At 45.3% G+C, this 16,662-nt stretch overlaps 1 protein-coding gene and 1 long non-coding RNA gene across 6 annotated transcripts in view; one reads left to right on the top strand and one right to left on the bottom strand.

Moving 5' to 3' along the window:
* Positions 1-16,662, bottom strand: part of PRDM16 (PR/SET domain 16) — a 454,451-nt gene that overhangs the window by 422,134 nt on the left and 15,655 nt on the right. For 2 of the 5 annotated variants that reach the window (XM_038376894.2, XM_038376892.2), the window contains exon 1: positions 8,910-9,026. The exons of 2 other annotated variants lie outside the window; for them this stretch is intronic. In XM_038376894.2, the coding sequence (XP_038232822.1) occupies positions 8,910-8,946 (37 nt within the window). In that variant the 5' untranslated portion in view covers positions 8,947-9,026. Of the gene's footprint in view, positions 1-8,909; positions 9,027-16,662 lie in introns of those variants that run through there. One more of the 5 variants, XM_043499852.1, reaches the window with a different exon arrangement.
* LOC119845098 lies at positions 9,144-12,656 on the top strand. Its single transcript, XR_005289506.2, has 3 exons — positions 9,144-9,300; positions 10,327-10,603; positions 12,045-12,656. It is a non-coding gene; the product is annotated as an uncharacterized LOC119845098 (long non-coding RNA).

Here is a 16,662-nt window from a genome sequence, read left to right as displayed (position 1 = left end):
TGATTGTCCAGAGTCTAGGAACAATTTTGTTAGTCCATACCCTTCAAATGGCTTTATTCTACTTAAGTGTAGGTGAAAAAAATTACACTGATGTGCTGGTTACTCACTAATAATGGGTTATATAATTTAAATATGTGTTTTGGAAATGCAAAGGAGAAAACCTATTGTTCATTAGAGGTTTTGACCTTTGCAAATATGCATTTGGATTCTGATTTGCTGGTCACAAAAATATTTTATGAAAGAAGATACATACTTCAAGGATGGAAGAATAGAATACCCTCATTTTGCAGAAGTGAAGGCCTTCAGCTCTCAGCCTTCCCCTGGCCTCTAGATATAGCACATACATTGCCCATGCACAATAGGGGAATCTTATAGTGAAGTCACTTCATTTTTCTGCAGAAAAATTTCATTTATCAGAAGTTCACCATGACTGGAAAAATAGAATAGTAACACTGAATAATAATCAAAAGGAAAGTCTTGTGATTAAAGCACAGAATTGGGCCTGGAGAGATTTCAATTCCCTCCCTGGCTCAGCCACCAACTGTGAGTGAGAAACCTGGGACAAGTCATTTCACCACTCTCTGCCTCAGTTTCCCCTCCTTTAAAATGAAATTAATAATTACAGTCCACATGTCATGGGCAGGCTGCTGAGGCTTAAACTCCTTAAATGTTTGCAAACTTCTTGAGGTCTTTGGATTTAAAGCACTATATTAAGCATTACATGGCTTTTATAAAATATGTAAGCCATAATAATAATAGGCATAATAACCATAATAATGCTTTTTGCTCAATAGGGTCTTTACTTCTGAGGATCTCAGAGTGCTTTACAAACATTACAGAGCCATGTCATAGAGGGATATTTCCCTCTCAGACAGAAGATTCCCTTGTCATATGCTTAAGGTATTTCACTTAACAATTGAGCCTATTTATGCAGCCAACAGTGCAGCCCATGCAGGCAGGTGTACCCTCTATGCAGCAGGCAAGCTAGAGCATTCCTTTATCACCAGTCACGGAGCGGTTACATCCAACTAAAGAGCTGGGATATTATTACAGTGAGCGACAGCTATGAATTACACTGCTTCTGTGTTGTGAAAGCCTAGCTTCTGCCTTGCATTTCGCCCAGGAATGAGTGGAGATTTTACGTACGTCAGGTATGCCTGGTTTGCTCCAGTTTAATGCTTTGAAAACTTATTTGTTTTCAAGTCTTTTTTTCATGATATTTTTTTATCATCATTGGGGGAGGAAGACACAAAAGAGGAAGAAAATAGTGACTTTTTGTTCATCCCTATGTCCTAATAGAGGCTGTTCCACTGGGCATTTGTCCACAGAAACCTCTAGTTGCAATTGTATTATTTCTTGTTTCTTTTTATAGCCTATTAAATGGTCCCACTTTCCCTTTGTAGATTTGCTTGGAGTTTTACACTACAGGTTCAACACAAAACCTAAACACAGGGAAGCTTTTTTTTTTTTTTAGTGTAGATTTTAAAAACAGAGTGGTCATGTTTTTGCAGGTAGGATGCACAAGGGTAGTGATGTGTGCATAGCACATGTGTACATTAATACACATGTATACATGATACACACATGGATGTATACACACTAACATTGCTTATATCTATATAGGCAGAGAACATGTTACATCATGTGTTCTGTTTTTACCCCTTATATATACACACACACACACACAGAGAGAGATGACACCGTTAATGTACATAGCTATGTAGTGATGAGGACATAATGTGTTACTTTGTGTGTGTGTTTCATAAGTTTACATTATACCTATATATTCACACAAACCTGATAATGTATACAGATTGCAGGGATGTGTGCATAATACATGTTCTACAAACAAACGACCTATAATGCTATACTGAGCTTCATGCACCAGTTATGCTGTATACAACAACATGAAATCTTTATTTGCAATGTCTTTTTCAGCTCCAGAAAAACACTTTGTCACCTTAAATCTTGTTAGTCTATGGACAAGTTCAGCAACATAAAAAAACTCCCAGGTCAAATAATCAAGGCTTTAGTTACTTGGCAAAGTTTCTTTCTGGGCCCGCAGAGAGAAGACCAGTTGGGTGTATTTGTTCCCTTTACAGCTTCCACACTTATCTAGCAAAGGGGATTAAAGCAAAAATCCGGATCAAATTTATTTAACGCTATTTGGGATTTTTAAAACCCCAACCTCCTAAATTCGTCACAATGATTTTTAATCCTGGATAATTTTGTTGAAACACTAATTATCCATCACCTTAATTACGAGAGCAGAACCCCCCAAGGGCTCCTAATTGCCTAATTGAATACAACTGGGGAGCAGCAGCCAGCGGAGGAACAGTAAAGAGAAACTATTGGCGAGGTTTCCCTGATAGCTGGGGAGCAAAAAACCAAACACGAGTGGGTTTAGTTCCACAGCACAAAAAGCCTCCAGCCCAGTGGCACATTTTACACCCCACCCCCCGTCATTTAACATCCTGCACAAACACAGCATCAGGTTCCTTCCCAGTTGGGCCAAGCCAGACAGAGCGCTGGGTGGCTCTAGTAATTACCCAGGCTGCTCTGAGCGGTCATTGAGAGCAAAGAACTGGGCTCGCTTTTCGCCCCTCTCCAGCTCTGGATCTGCCCGGGGACTTGGGAGGGAGCCTTCCTGGAGCAGGGCAATGGAAGAGGCGTTTGCAGAAGTCGGACAGAGCCAGCCCGGGACTGGCCGTGCCGTGCCGTGCCGTGCCGTGCCCTGCAAACACAGGCGGGCTCCCAACGCTGTGTGGCCCAGGAGCAGCGAGGAGGCAGCTGGTTTCCATACCTCTGAGCTGGGGGGACAGGGCACGCTGCACGCTTCCGGCAGCGGGGAGAAAGGTGTTTGCCTAGGCAGCGTTTTCTTCCTCCGGAGTGGCTACACCTGTTTGTATTTACATGCCAAAGCGCCTCAGCAAAGTGGCGACACAAAAAGCCGTTTATGCAATGACCAGGACCAGAGTGAGCTAAGCAGAAAAACAAGAGAGACGCTTTCTAGCTAGGGGGAGACTCCGGGCTCGCTCCGGTTTGCTTCCCAATTCCTTCCTTTCAGGTTTACATTCCCCCCTCCACAACACACCAGACGTGATCAGGCGAGCGGCCAGCTGCCCCCGTGTGCGCGGCGTTCGCATTCAGGAATTCGTTACCCTCGGTCCCAGCCCCACTTGTGAATCGCCCCGAGCCCCAGTCTCCAGGGGACCCGGGCTGGGGAAACCCGGCTTCCCAGCAGCTGCTGCCGCGCTAACTCCCCGCCCGCATTGCGTGCAAGCCCCTAATGGAGGTGACAACAAATTGTTTAATTTATAGCGTTGGCATCTCGTCCGGAACTGTTTACATCTGCGACCGGCTTGAGCCATCCAGCCCGTCTGACATCCTTTGCCACATGCTTTCTGCGCCCCCCAGCCCCCCCGTGTGAATGCGAGTTAAATCCCCGAGTTTCTCCCCAGCAACCCACGGCCACTCGCCAGAGACACGCTCCTGGTTTGGGCCACATCCTTCATCTGAAACCTGGGGCGGCGGAGAGAGACTTTGCAGGAAGAGGAAATAAAGAAGCATTTTTCGGTGCGACTCCCAGCCTGGGACCCGGGCACGCGAGGAGGCCGGCGGGAGAGAAGTGATACGGCCACCGACGGAACTAGCAAGGGCTGGAGTTCAATGTGAGGGAGAGTGGACGAGTGGGAGACGCATATATAAATATATATCAAAACAGCCTTCCTGGCATGCCCTGTTCGGCCAGCCACCATCCCGCTAAAGCATGGCTGCTTGTCAGATCGGCCGTCATTACTGCAACAACATCGGGCATTGTTTGCTGGTGAAATAAAACCCTGAAGAGAGCGAGCGAGCGAGCGAGCGAGCAAGAGGAGCGCTGGCCTCTCGCGTCCCCTGTGCCCCATCAGAAGAGCTGTAGGGGGGACTCTAGCTCCACAGGGAAGTAGAGCACGCGTGTGGATATCATGTGCCCACGCGTGCATTTATACACACGCACTCACCGCCATGCACATCCCTCGCACCTAGCCGCTTCTGCTGAATTAAGTCCACCCCCCGTCTACCCCACACTGTCCCCCTGGCTGCCTGCTCCCTGACCGCATTGCTATGGCAGCTGGTTGGGAAGTGAGCACTGAAAGTGCTCCGAGATTGAAGAGTGAGATTAGAGTAAGGGAAAGGGGCACACACAAAGAGCCAGCCCCAAACCAAAAGGGAGGGAGGGAGACCCAGACTTCTTAACCAAAGCCATGCACCGCAAACATTTTTCCTAAAACTGCCTCCACAAAACCCCTCTGTCAGAGAGCACAGGCAAGCCGGGCTGGGACCCAAAGAGGAGGAACAGCTACGGAACAGTAGATCTCCCCGGGTGTTTGCTTTGCTAGGCCCGGGTGTCTGATCTGCGCCCAGACCGGGCCAGGGAGATTGCAAGCTTCAGGTCACTTTTAAGACATGAAGATGAACCAACATCGCTTTGGCTTGGGGGGTTTTTGTCGCTGCGATATTAGAAGCTTTAGTTAAAAAACAGTGAAGAGGATCCTATGAGTTGCTTGGTTTTCAGCATTTTAGTTCATTTCCTCCTCTCTGTCCCATGGTAGTAGCATCATTGGAGCATTTTTATAGAGTCGATTTAAAAAATAATAAAAGGAAAAGCCAAATCTGTCCTCTTAAAAAGCAACGTTTGAAACCTTATAATACGTAATAAGAAACAAGATAAACCTTTGAATGGAACTAGCAAGGGGGAATTTGGACTTTCAACCAGTTCTCTTTAAGAAATACTTCAGCACAGCTTAGCTCTGAAGACTGTTACATCCTCGCTTAAAACTCAGACCTCAGACTTTAACTTTGTCATGTTCCTAATAATGAAAAGCAAATGTGAACGCAAAAGGGTTGGCCATCCTTTTCCAACATGGATGTTTATTTAGAATAGGGCCTTTTAAAAAAAATCAAATCAGTGGGAACCCTCCAAAAGTAATCTAATGATATCGAAATTGAGCGAGTCGAAATCGGGTGCGTTACGATCAGATTTAAATGGGTTAACATCTGAATAGCTGATGTCCCGTCCCACCACACCACATTCTCATTTATGGAGGAGATATTCTCAGTCATAGGGAAAAGGGTCTCTCTTATTATTTACTGTTTGTTTTCTATTTAAACTACTAGGTCCATTAAAATATTATACATACACATATATGTATACATATACACTAGATAGATACACACGCACACTGTATTATACACACACACACACACACACACACACACACATACATATTGAAAAAACAATTAAGAGGCACATTCGACATTGGTTTTTTATACCTGATGATCTAGCTGAAATTTCCTTCAGGGTTAACAGATCGCCGAGTACCAGAGGGGTTTAGAACAGAAGATATCTTAATTAAAAACCCTAATCAAGCAACATTAATTGTAAAAATACTTTGCAAAATACAGAAAGCATTGCAAACGGCTGAGTGTGAAGGCGCTTAGCATGTGCACTTGTGTCTGTGCATACACGTAATACACACACACACAGACATATTTTATATATTATAATAGGCATAGATTAATATTATACCGTAAGGCAGTAGGTTTCATTTCTCTGGCTGTGGGATTCCGTAGTTTGGCCCTTACTCACCTTATTATAAAGCCTAATCTTTTGATTTACAGCCATTAAAGCCGAGAGGCTCCTGTCCCAATAGATACATTATAGTCTGAAGTGATCCAAAACAATTTGCATCTCTAGCTAGGAACTGCTTTAGCTTTTTAGACTTGCCTTTCGCCTTGTGAGCCAGGGTAAAATTACAAAGAATTTCACGCTAACCTCCCCCCACACCCCCAGCCTCTTTCGAAATCAGGTAACACAGTCAAACTCCGAGGAGAGCTTCACATCTGCTTAAAATATTGTCCAATGAAATGAAATTCTACAACAGATTGTGTTTTTAATATACTGTACACCACTAGCCTGCATACCAAGTGCGCGGAAGGTGTGTGTATCGCTTTACCACAGGATATATGGGCGTATTAGTAACTACAAACACACATCAATGGGATCGAGGCTTAACGAGTGCGGATCCAGAGGTGTGTTGGGGAAGAGGGGTGCTGGAGCGGTGTGTGACGTGTGGGAACATCAACAGCCGACTGTATTAGATATACAGAGAGACACACATTGTCGTGTAGGTAGGCGTATAATCTGTTTTGCAAATAATATACTCCTGGGAGATGGAAACCGTAGCTTTGGGCTACTGTTTTGAACTGTGATCCCTAAAAATCCTCGGCTGAAACCCCATAAACCGCTGGGCCCTGTAGTGTATGAAACACCTGATGTTAATCAGAGCTCAGCCTTCCGAATAGACATTAGTGCTCGTGCAAAAGAGCCGTGTCTGAGCTGCAGCGCCGAGTGCAGAAGCGAAGTGGCTTGTTCCAGGCAGCTAAAGCCCAGCTCCTCTCCCCGGCGCGGAAACCCGCTAGCGTTTCAGCTGCAGAAGCTCCCTTCCCTTCCCGGACTCCCACCCTGAGCGGCCCTAGGCTGGGAGCGGCAGGATAGGTGCTACAGACACACGAGTCTAGTCAAAGGCAAGCTGGGGGCATTCGGTACAATTGGGTGTGTGCAGAATCAGATGTGAGATGCACACATCTGCATCACATACACTCCCATGACAGCTGCTAAACTACAAAACAACAACGACTCCGTTCTCCTCAACCTCGCTTCTTCAGCAAGGAGAAAAAGAGAGCCTTTTCCAAAACGTTCAGCTCCTCAAATAAAAGGAAATAAACAACTTCGGTATTTTACGGGGTATTTTTTAATAGGGGCCTGTAATCCATAGGTGGAAAATCACAGTATTAATTGCAAGACAGCTCCCCTAATAATACATGTAAAATTGCCCATGTACACTGGAAGCCACGCACGCCTTTTGCCACATTTATAACTGTGAAAAAGGTGTGTGTGTGTATTACACGCATGCACACAGCTATGTGGGCCGGTGGGGTGTCCTAATGGAGCACACTGAAAACACACAACCCGAGAGGTAAGGTATTGGGCCTTGCCTGGGCGCTGCGGGCGTGAGTTGTGTCCTTTTAAAAATAAAAGAAGTGTCCTTTGTCAGAGACTGCGGTAAACGGACTCTCACTCCACTTTGCGATGATTCAAAGGGAAGCAAACTACGGGATAAATGCGATTTGCTTTATTATTAAGCCCGTATGTAGAGTCGTACTCTTATTTCGGACAGTACTGTTCAAAATTTGGAAGAACAATTCCAACCGAAAGAAGGGGGAAGCCACTGTCTGGGTGGAGGTAGGACTTGGACCCGGTAAACCATGCAAAAATATCCCCTGGCCCTGAAAAAAAGTAAAGATGCTACATAATAATACACCTGAATTACAAAAGAAACCCTTGAAATAGCAAGGGATTTGTGTGTCTTTCACCTCATGCCCCTTTGGAACATTAAAAGTTTAAACTACAAAATGAAATAAAATTAAATAAAATACGAGTTAGTTTTCTTCCCCTTCCTATCTCATGGTCATTTAAGAATCTAATTCCTCTTCCCCAGCATTTAGATACAAACTTCACTCTTCTTACCTGGAACAGCGCTCTTACCTCCTCACTGCCATGACCTATGTTAAAAATGTATTTACATGCAAAGGGGCTGCTCTCTATGATCCCACATATTCTTGTAACGTCCAAGTATTAGTAAGTCCTGAAAGACTCCGTGTGAAAGTGCCCCCCCCCATTTAAACGAACTAGACACCACTATTGTAAAAGTATTCAAATACAAATTTCTTCCTTATCAAATACAAATGTAAGTAGTACCGAGAATGAGTTGGAACTTACAGTCTCCAGATATTTTGCACAAAGCCAGAATGAAACAGAAACTAAAAATAAAAAATAAAAAAGCGCACCTTTTGACAGATTCACTAGGCACCTAAATTCCCTACTGCACCAAAACCTTCATATCGACCCAGCTAGGAAACACAGCAGGTATTTCAAGCGGGGCTCTACAAAGGAGGTGGAAGCGGTGGGGGTAGGAATAAAACCACCCTTTGCTACAGCAACCCAACTCCTCGTGTGAAAATTCAGCTTTTCAAAAAAGAAAGGAAGGAAGGAAGGAAGAGTCCAGGCGATGGGGAAAAATCTGCCGCAAAACTTAGGAGTTGAAATTCCAAAATCACAACCTATAGAAAGACACCCCTTTGTCGTGCCCCCCCGACCTTCTTAACACCCCCCCCCCGAGCTGAGAGAGTCTAAATCTTTCAGTTTCAGCGTCTTCCCCGTAGGAATCTGCGACTCCAACCCCTTAGTGAGAAAGGATCCATTTGATACCAATTCTCTGCCCTTCTCTCTCTCTCTCCTAATAATTGTCCCTTAGACTAGTGGGGTTTTTCCCTCTGTCTGTCTGTCTGTGTGTCTGTCTCTCTCTCTCTCTGAAACGTTAAGTCTCTCTGGATCCTGGAGGCTAGTGCCAAACGCAGATCTCTAGCGCCCACTATTTCAAAAGCCAGGAATATTATTTCACAAGACTTGGAACGACTCAATAAAAAAAAAAAAAGTTGCTATCCCCTTTCGTCAACTTTGCAGCTAACTTTCGCTTCTCTCCCCCCCTTCGCTGCCATCTCTGCGCTCCTCCAGCTCCTCCGGGGTGAACCCCGCCAAAGCGCTCGTGGGGTGCAGGGGAGACCCCCAGCCCGCAGGAAAGTGCCAGCCGCCGCTCTGTGAACCCAGTGCGGAGCCGCTCACACACGGAAAAGGGGCGGACAGCGGGGCTCTCGCATCTCTTGCGCTCCAGGCATGAGAAAGGGCACGAAAAGGGGGCTCCTGTCCCGCAGCAGCACCCACCCGGCCAGCCCTCCGGCGGCACAGATCCTGCGGGGCCCTGGAGGGGACGCTGGAAGCGGAAGAAGGGAAAGAAAGGACCTACTTTTGGGCAGTTTTCTCGCCCTCGCCTTGGATCTCATCTTGTCGGCTTGTGGATTCTTCTCCTCCTCCTTGAGCCCAGAAGCAGCTACACACTATCTTCATCTCCCGAGCATTGTCAGTTTGGACACCTTCGCACATGCGCACAGAGCATTCAATCTGACACCCTCGCCAGGGCCAAAAAAACTTTCCAATGTATTCATCACCATCAGGGGGTTTTTTTTGGTCCTATCCTCTTCTTCAGATCACTTATCTCCCCCCCCCCCCAACACCATCGCAGCCTTTCCCTGATCTGCCCCTTTAAGAAAAATCAACCCACTCTAAGCCTAACCCTTTGCACACTGACCTTACACACTGGACAATATTTAAGGATCAAGGTACCATCCTATAAAGAGGTGATTATTTATTATTAATTATTACTATTATTTAATAGCAATGGGGTAGCACGGAGATTGTTAGAGGGTGTCATTTGGTAATTGCGAGTATTTTAAACAGGCGGGGGGTTAATGAACTTTTCCAAAAATTTACTGTAACTTTTCCTTTGACAGTCAGGTTTTTTGGGGATTTTTTGTTTGTTTTGGGGTTGTTTTTTTTGCTTTGGCTCGGAGGTTTGCGTGGCTATTTAAAAACATTATTTGGGATTTGCCCCATGCTATCATGTAATGGTTTTCACAAGGATATTCCCTTTTTTGAATGTCGTAACGAGAATGTCTTGTGAAATTTTGATGTGTGAACATTTTAATTAAACATTAAAACAACACCGTTTTTACACTTTTTCGGTTTTGGGGTGTGTGTGGCACTTTTGCTATCAGTGTCCTTTCTTTATTACGCGGTGCACACTTGCATATGGCCAATAATGGTAAATATACATGTACCTTGATCTAGCTAGTCAGGGAGTGGGAATTGTTTGGGTTATTAGCCAAGAGCGGCTGCATTTAGCACAAGATGCAGTCACACTTAATCTGCACTATTTGGCGTGGCGTGTGTGTTTCTGCACCCCCTCCCCCCCCGACAATTAAGACCAAAATATGTTAAAAGTTTTTTTTTAAAAAAAAAAAATAACTCACCGGTGTTTTTAAAAGAGACTGAGAATTAGGTTGCTGGGTGCTGTGTGAAAGAGAAACATATGGTCCAGTCTACATTTGTGCCTTTGATTCAAAGCTCTGGCAGGAACCTGAGTTTGGATTTCAGAAGGATCCCATATCATTTCTTATGCGATTCTCGCCCCCCCCCCCCCATACACACACAAATCTAGCTCGACCTCCTGTCTGGACTGGGCCATCCAGTTCTGAGGCAGCCCCTTCCTGGACGGGAGAGATGCTCTGCCTTACCCATCCCCTACCCGCTGAAGGGGCTCTGCGGAGTAGGAAAGACCCTGGTTTGAAGAGAGCAAAGATGAATCTCATGATTTTGCATTTTAGGTACCAAGGCAGAGCCACTTTCTGGACGCCCGATAATAATAGCGATCGCCTCCCTGGGAATATTAAAAATACTGCTCCTCCTAAGTGATCACTGCCTAGACATTGGGGTTGTCCGTGATCCCCGGAAGCGGAGACACAGACCGATCAAACAGACCCTCTCTGAAGGAAGGAGCGAAGTGCAAATAGCTGGGTGATTGATGGGCTGCCTTTGACTGCGGAGAAAGCACTATTTTAATTCAAGTGGCCAGGTCAGATGGTCACGGAAGAAGGTTGAAAGGTAGGATTTAATGAGATTAATATGGAGGGAGAGCGACTTCATAAACATTCAGTCAGAGAAGCGGGCTGGGGAAAGTGCGCCGATTCGCAGGGAAGGTGCAGCGACACATTGGGGACTCGGCGAGCAGGGGCCTCTCACTCCAGGGCATCCCAAACCCAGAGGGAAAGCTCGATGCGTGGCTGGGCTCGCTCCTGGAATCCATTCTGCCAGCTGAACTTTTGCACTGCAGGCGGAGGGGAGAGGTGGAATTATTCTTGCTAATTACTGGGTTTCCCTTCCTCACTGCGCTCTTTAATTGCAGATGGAAGCAGGGCCCTTTTAGATGCTCCTTATTTAGTAATAGGGAGGGAGGGGAAGGAGCCCAATTTTTAAATATGTAGACAGTGAAACTTCCAACCACGTGTGGCGAACAGTGCTGAAATGCGGATTGCAGATTTCTTTCCTGAAAATGTATTAATATGCAGAGAGTCTTTTCACTTCATTGGGCGGACCCGCAGGTTTGGAACCCAAATCGTTTTTAGTTTAAATGTTGAAACAGCAGAGCTGACGTTTCAAATCAGTTGAAATATTTCCTACAAAGACCGTAGGTGTCTTCCACACCCCTAAAATGAGCTGGTAATGGAAGACCTAGGTTTGGGTTAAACTAAATGTTCTTAGTTATTTTCTTTTCGACATTATTATCCATTCACTGTGTTTGCAGAACAGACATGAAAACAAAATCTTGTTTTTTTTCCAAATGACATTTAAAAAAATCCATTTAACAATGACAACTGGGCTGGAAGACTACATTAATATGAGTCAGGGTTCGAGTATAAACAGCAGATAGATTTTAAGTTAAGTCTCTAAAAGCATGCTATTGCTAATTGCACACGGGTTTGCTTTTTTTAAAAAAAAAATTCTGCATGCAAATAATTCTTTGCTGGAGTCCTAATATACAAAGGTGTATCTTGCATTGACTATTAGCAAGAATAGTATTTCTTTGCACAAGACACATACGTATACATATATTAGAACTCCACCGCGTTATACCTAGGAAGCAATGAACTGCAGAGAGTGCTTCTGCCCGATGATCTGTTTAATTCTAGTGCTAGAATTCAGCTGTCTGGCTGAGTTAAGGTGCACTCAGGTGCGTATGAAGAACTTAAACTGTACCAGAAGGTCAGAAATCACCTTCACCTGTGAAGAGAGCGCAGCGGAATCTCGCGGATTTTTATATAACTTCCCCCCAGGTTCCCGGCACAGCTGTCCCTATTCCCCTGTACAGCAGGCGAACGTGTAAAAACTGCTATTAATGCGGATTACACAAAGGTATAAATGAAAGTACTGTTCCCTGGCTGTGCAGAGACATCTCTCTGATGCAACTCTTCTTAATCATAAACCTGTCTTTCGATTGCTGAATATACAGCATCCCGATTACATATATGTGTATATTTCCTTCCAGAAATAATGCAGCAGCAGCGTTCCACTAAATACTGCATCGGACTATCCCAGGAACCAGTTGTGTTAGCAGGACTTTCTCGTTACAGATTCCTAGACAGTGTCGGTGACAGGATGGGCTCACTGCTCAATTTTTTTTTAAAGGATTGATTTTATTTATTCATTACAAATTAAACAGAGGAAATGAAATGCAAAACAAGGCAAACGAGAGGTTGGGCTCCCAACTAAGGCGAGGCAAAGAGATTGGGAGCAGCCGTTAGTTTTACTTTGAAATGATTTTCCCGTCTTGTATTAACAACGCTGATGTAGTAAATATGTGCACTATTTAAATGTTGCAACAAAGATCGAAAGGATTTTCCTCCTCCCCTTACCATCTGATTTACAATAATTTACAAAGAAGGAAATATCCCATATGGGGGGGGGCGGTTTTTCCTCCCTCTTCCCTCCCTCCTCCCCGCAAAAACAGGTACAAAACTGATATCGGATTTACCCCAGATTATACCGGGGAGGAGGATGTGGTGGGAACTAAAAAGCCAAGAACCAATATATATATATTAATGTATATATATATATATACACACACACACACACACACACACACACACTTTAAAATTATTGAAAATATAAACAAGTTTCAGAGTAGCAGCCTTGTTAGTCTGTATTCCCAAAAAGAAAAGGAGGATTTGTGGCACGTTTCCGATGAAGTGAAGTGGAGCTCACGAAAGCTTATGCTCAAATAAATTTGTTAGTCTCTAAGGTGCCACAAGTCCTCCTTTTCTTTTTGAAAATATGAAGTGTGCTTTCCTGATTGGGACAGAGGAAACAGATTGAGCAAGAATCCCCGCTGTTTTCCCAGGGTCCCCTGTTATAAATTTGTTTTAGATCAAAAACGTATTTTGATTGTCTTGTTCTATACAAAATCCAAACAAATCGAGGCGTGATTTCCGTTTACACTGCGCTCCTGCTAAGTTCTAATTATTATCGTTTGATTCGATTCTCAGAGAAGACAGCCGCTTGGTTTTGTAGGCTATGACATGCCTTTCCCCCAACCCCACGTCCCGGATTTATAAACCCGCACAGCGCAAAGGGTGTTTTGCTGCATTTCAGACTCGACCTCCCAGGGGGAAGAAATGGGACTGAAGACCAAATGCTGGTGCTCAGCAAACCCCAAACACCCAACTCTAAAGTCCCGAATCAAGAAGCAACCTCTAGCCATCCTCAAATACCGATTCTGTGGGTTTGTTGTCAAAAGCCCGACGTCCCTGGCCAGAGCAGACGCCTGACCTGCTAGCCGGGTATTTGATTTTACAAAGAAATCCATATGATCCAATTTTGCACCTGTTTGAATACGTATCGCTTGCATGGATGTGTGTGTGGGGGAGAGGGGGTGTTCCCTAGTCCTTGCTGGTCTACTTGCTTGGGCTGGGGGAGGGAGTCACTTGTTTAGCCCCATAACCACGTGTTCTATCCCCACAGCACTACCGAAGCACCGCTCCCGCAGCTAGCCCTGTAGCCCTCTTACAAGGCTTTCAGAGGATGCAGACAATACGGGTGAGTGGTTGAGCAGGGCACAGGGAATCCCTGCCTACCTCTGGGGAATTTCACGGTAGCTCGCCAGCTTGGTGCATTCCTGCAGCTGGTTTCAGGCTATCTATCCCGCGGAGGAGGTCACTTTGAGGCAGGATCGTAATCGTTTTCCTGTCCCATGAAAATGCTCAGGCCTTTATATTTTAAAAGAAAAATCACTGAACAGGAGAGAAGAGTGCAGACCCCTCTCTGCACTGGGTGAATTACAGGGGAATTTAAATTAGCCCAGGCACACAATCTGGGGCTGGAAAGGGTGGGTCTGTCAGCCGGGCACACGCACAAACCAGTCCTGGTGAGATCGCCATTTTAAGAGTCTCTATCCCTATTTCCACCTTCATCTCTGGTTTCTCACCCAGCCAGGGCACATTTCCACACATTTCCCCGGCGCGCGGGTTGTATTTTAAGGGGGCTCGGAGGTGGATACACCGGAGTGGTTCTCATGTAGGGGTCTCCTGGTTGGCATTTTCATTGCCAAGTCCTGCGCTTTCTGGACTTTTTGACGTTGGCTTTGAAAGTCCGCTCCAGGCGGAAGTTTGCGTGCCAGGATCCTCGTTCAGAACAACAGTGAGCCCGGTTTGGTCATCTTCGCCATCAGCCACGAAGCTGGCAGGGCAGCCCTGCTTGTGAGAGCACATGTCCGCAGCCGCACCTGACAGGCGGCTTTCCGGCTGTTTTCCGCGGCTTGGAAAACATGGGTTTACACTGGGCAAGCTGGTGTGCACAAGTGCTTTGTAAGGAATAAAGCCGATTAAAACGGCTGAGATATTGTGGCTCGAGCAGGAGCTGGGGCACATCCTCTTCCCGAGGATTTTAGCACAAATGCTGATTGTTCCTGCCCAGCGTCGGAGGGAGATTATACAGCGAATTGTTTTTTAAAAATACGCAAACTCCCCTTGGCACATGAAGGGGCCGCTCCGCTCTAGTGTCAGCGGGCCGCAGCTTAGCCGGTAAGAATGTCACACGCTTACCTAGCGGGTTTTTCCTTTTTAATCTGCCATCAATAAACGAAGGAAACAACACACACAACCACCACATTGTAATTAAGGGCGGCCTGCACCCACGCAAGTTCCCTTTCATCCCCGCTTATGCCCAGAAATTTCAGCATCTTTCATCCCTGCTTCAAAGCCCCGATTCTCTGCAGGCACAAGGGGGCAGTTACGGGTAGACTGGGAGCACTTGCAGCCAGGGAGGGTGGCTGGGAGGTCAGCAGCAATTGGCCAGGGGGGAAGCCGGAACCCCGAACTCAGCACTGGGCAAGCCAACGGAGGAGGAGCTGCAGTGTAAAGATCCCGGGTGTTGCTTGTACGCGCTATTTTCTTTCACTTCGCTATGTTGAGCCTGTCAATGGGAAAGTTTGTGTTTGTTTTCATAACAGATGTTTACTGCTGCCCTGGAAAAGATCTCAGGGCGGGGGGTCGGGGGAGGGGAACGAGATTATTCAAAGGGTTCACTACTGGTCACAAACCGATTGGCAAAAGCTCCTGTTCTAAGCCAACACTGGAACGGGGACGCAGCACCCGCGCTGAGAAAAGCCCCATAGACTGTTCTGAACTCGGGGTTATTCCCCTTCACCGAAGGATTCTGCTGGGAAACACGTTTGCCATTCTTTGGCCAGAGCCTGCACCCCTCTCTTTACTTTTGTACTGGTGGGGTTAATAAAACGAGTGTGTGCCGGGGGGATGGGGTGAAAATGGAGGGGAGCTGCAATGCCTCCTAAAGGAGCTGTTCCGATGAAAGGTTCTTTAGAATCAGGTAAACCCTTATGCTATTTTTTAAAGGCATGTTATTTACCCAATAAACTGTAATAGCTCCTTCCCTGAGTAAAGATCTGTTCATTTGCACGCTCATTTGGAAAACCATTATTTACCCAAATGCCCCTAAACAGCTGCTTAGGAAACAGCATTCCTTCTTGAAGGAGAGGGAGAGGGAATTCTGCAGGTCTTCTGCATAGAAAAAACCCAATTCTTAAGGCATTTTTACTGAGAAAATTAGAAATGAAATAGGAGGAAAATACCGATTCCATCAGTTTAATATAATCGAAATAGATCTTACTGTACGTGTCTTCCTAAAACACAGTATTTTCTGGCTCGGTTTTTTTAATGTTAAAATACATTTTGATCCAAAAACTAATGTCAGTACAGTTTATTAATTTCCCGAGGCAAAATACTGGTTCCTTTGGGGACCTGAAAAATTAAGTATTTTTTTTTTTAAAAAGCAGCCTGATAAATTTAAGAATTCATTCAAACTCGTTGCAGGCCATTGTGCAAATCTACAGTTCGCTGGTCCAAAGCAGAGGACAGCGCAAGGGGCTGCGAAAGGGATCCGTCACGCCTCAAATATCAGAGGGTTTAAAAAGAACATTTTGGATAATAGGATGATGCACAAGTGTCTTAAAATGCCATCCTGGCAGTCAAATTAGTTTTTGCATGCTGCCAGCACAACCTTAATTAATCCCGATCGTCTTGTATGAAAAAGTTAAAATAAATGCTAAATTATTTGTTACATTTGATTTCAATGTTTTGTTGCGAGGAGGAGGCTTGCTGAATGATACCAAGAAGCAAATGACAGGTTATAAACCATTCAGCCGTTTTATAATGGAAAGGGCGAAGTATCCTGATGTAACAGGACAGGCTGTCAGACACCCCTGCTAGGAGGGTTGGAATTCTTTTCTGACGGGCCTGCGTATTATAATAATTTAGCTGCTATAGCGCAAACGAAAACCATTTTCGGGGAAAAACACTTTTTCCTACTGAAATGCATAATTTCTAAAAGCCCCCAAACGCTCTATTTAACGTCCCTGTTTGCTTAAAATTAGCTCAGCTCTCCACCTATTTCAACGTTCAGTGAAGTATGATGATTTGGCAAGTTAACCCTTGCAAGCTGCATGGGCTACAGAACGGGGAGGGACCCCGAAAATCTACATCCGTACAAAAATTAATTCTCGAAGGGAGATCGCCACCTTATCCCTCTCCATTCGTCTGAAATAAAAATGTAGATCCATTTTTAATAGCCAGCAAACCGGGCACCCGGGGGGT

Source organism: Dermochelys coriacea, chromosome 18 (genome assembly GCF_009764565.3).
Source record: "Dermochelys coriacea isolate rDerCor1 chromosome 18, rDerCor1.pri.v4, whole genome shotgun sequence".
NCBI classification, from domain to species: Eukaryota; Metazoa; Chordata; order Testudines; family Dermochelyidae; genus Dermochelys; species Dermochelys coriacea.
The sequence above is the reverse complement of the archived record's forward strand: the minus strand, read 5'-3'. Positions and strand labels throughout refer to the sequence as shown.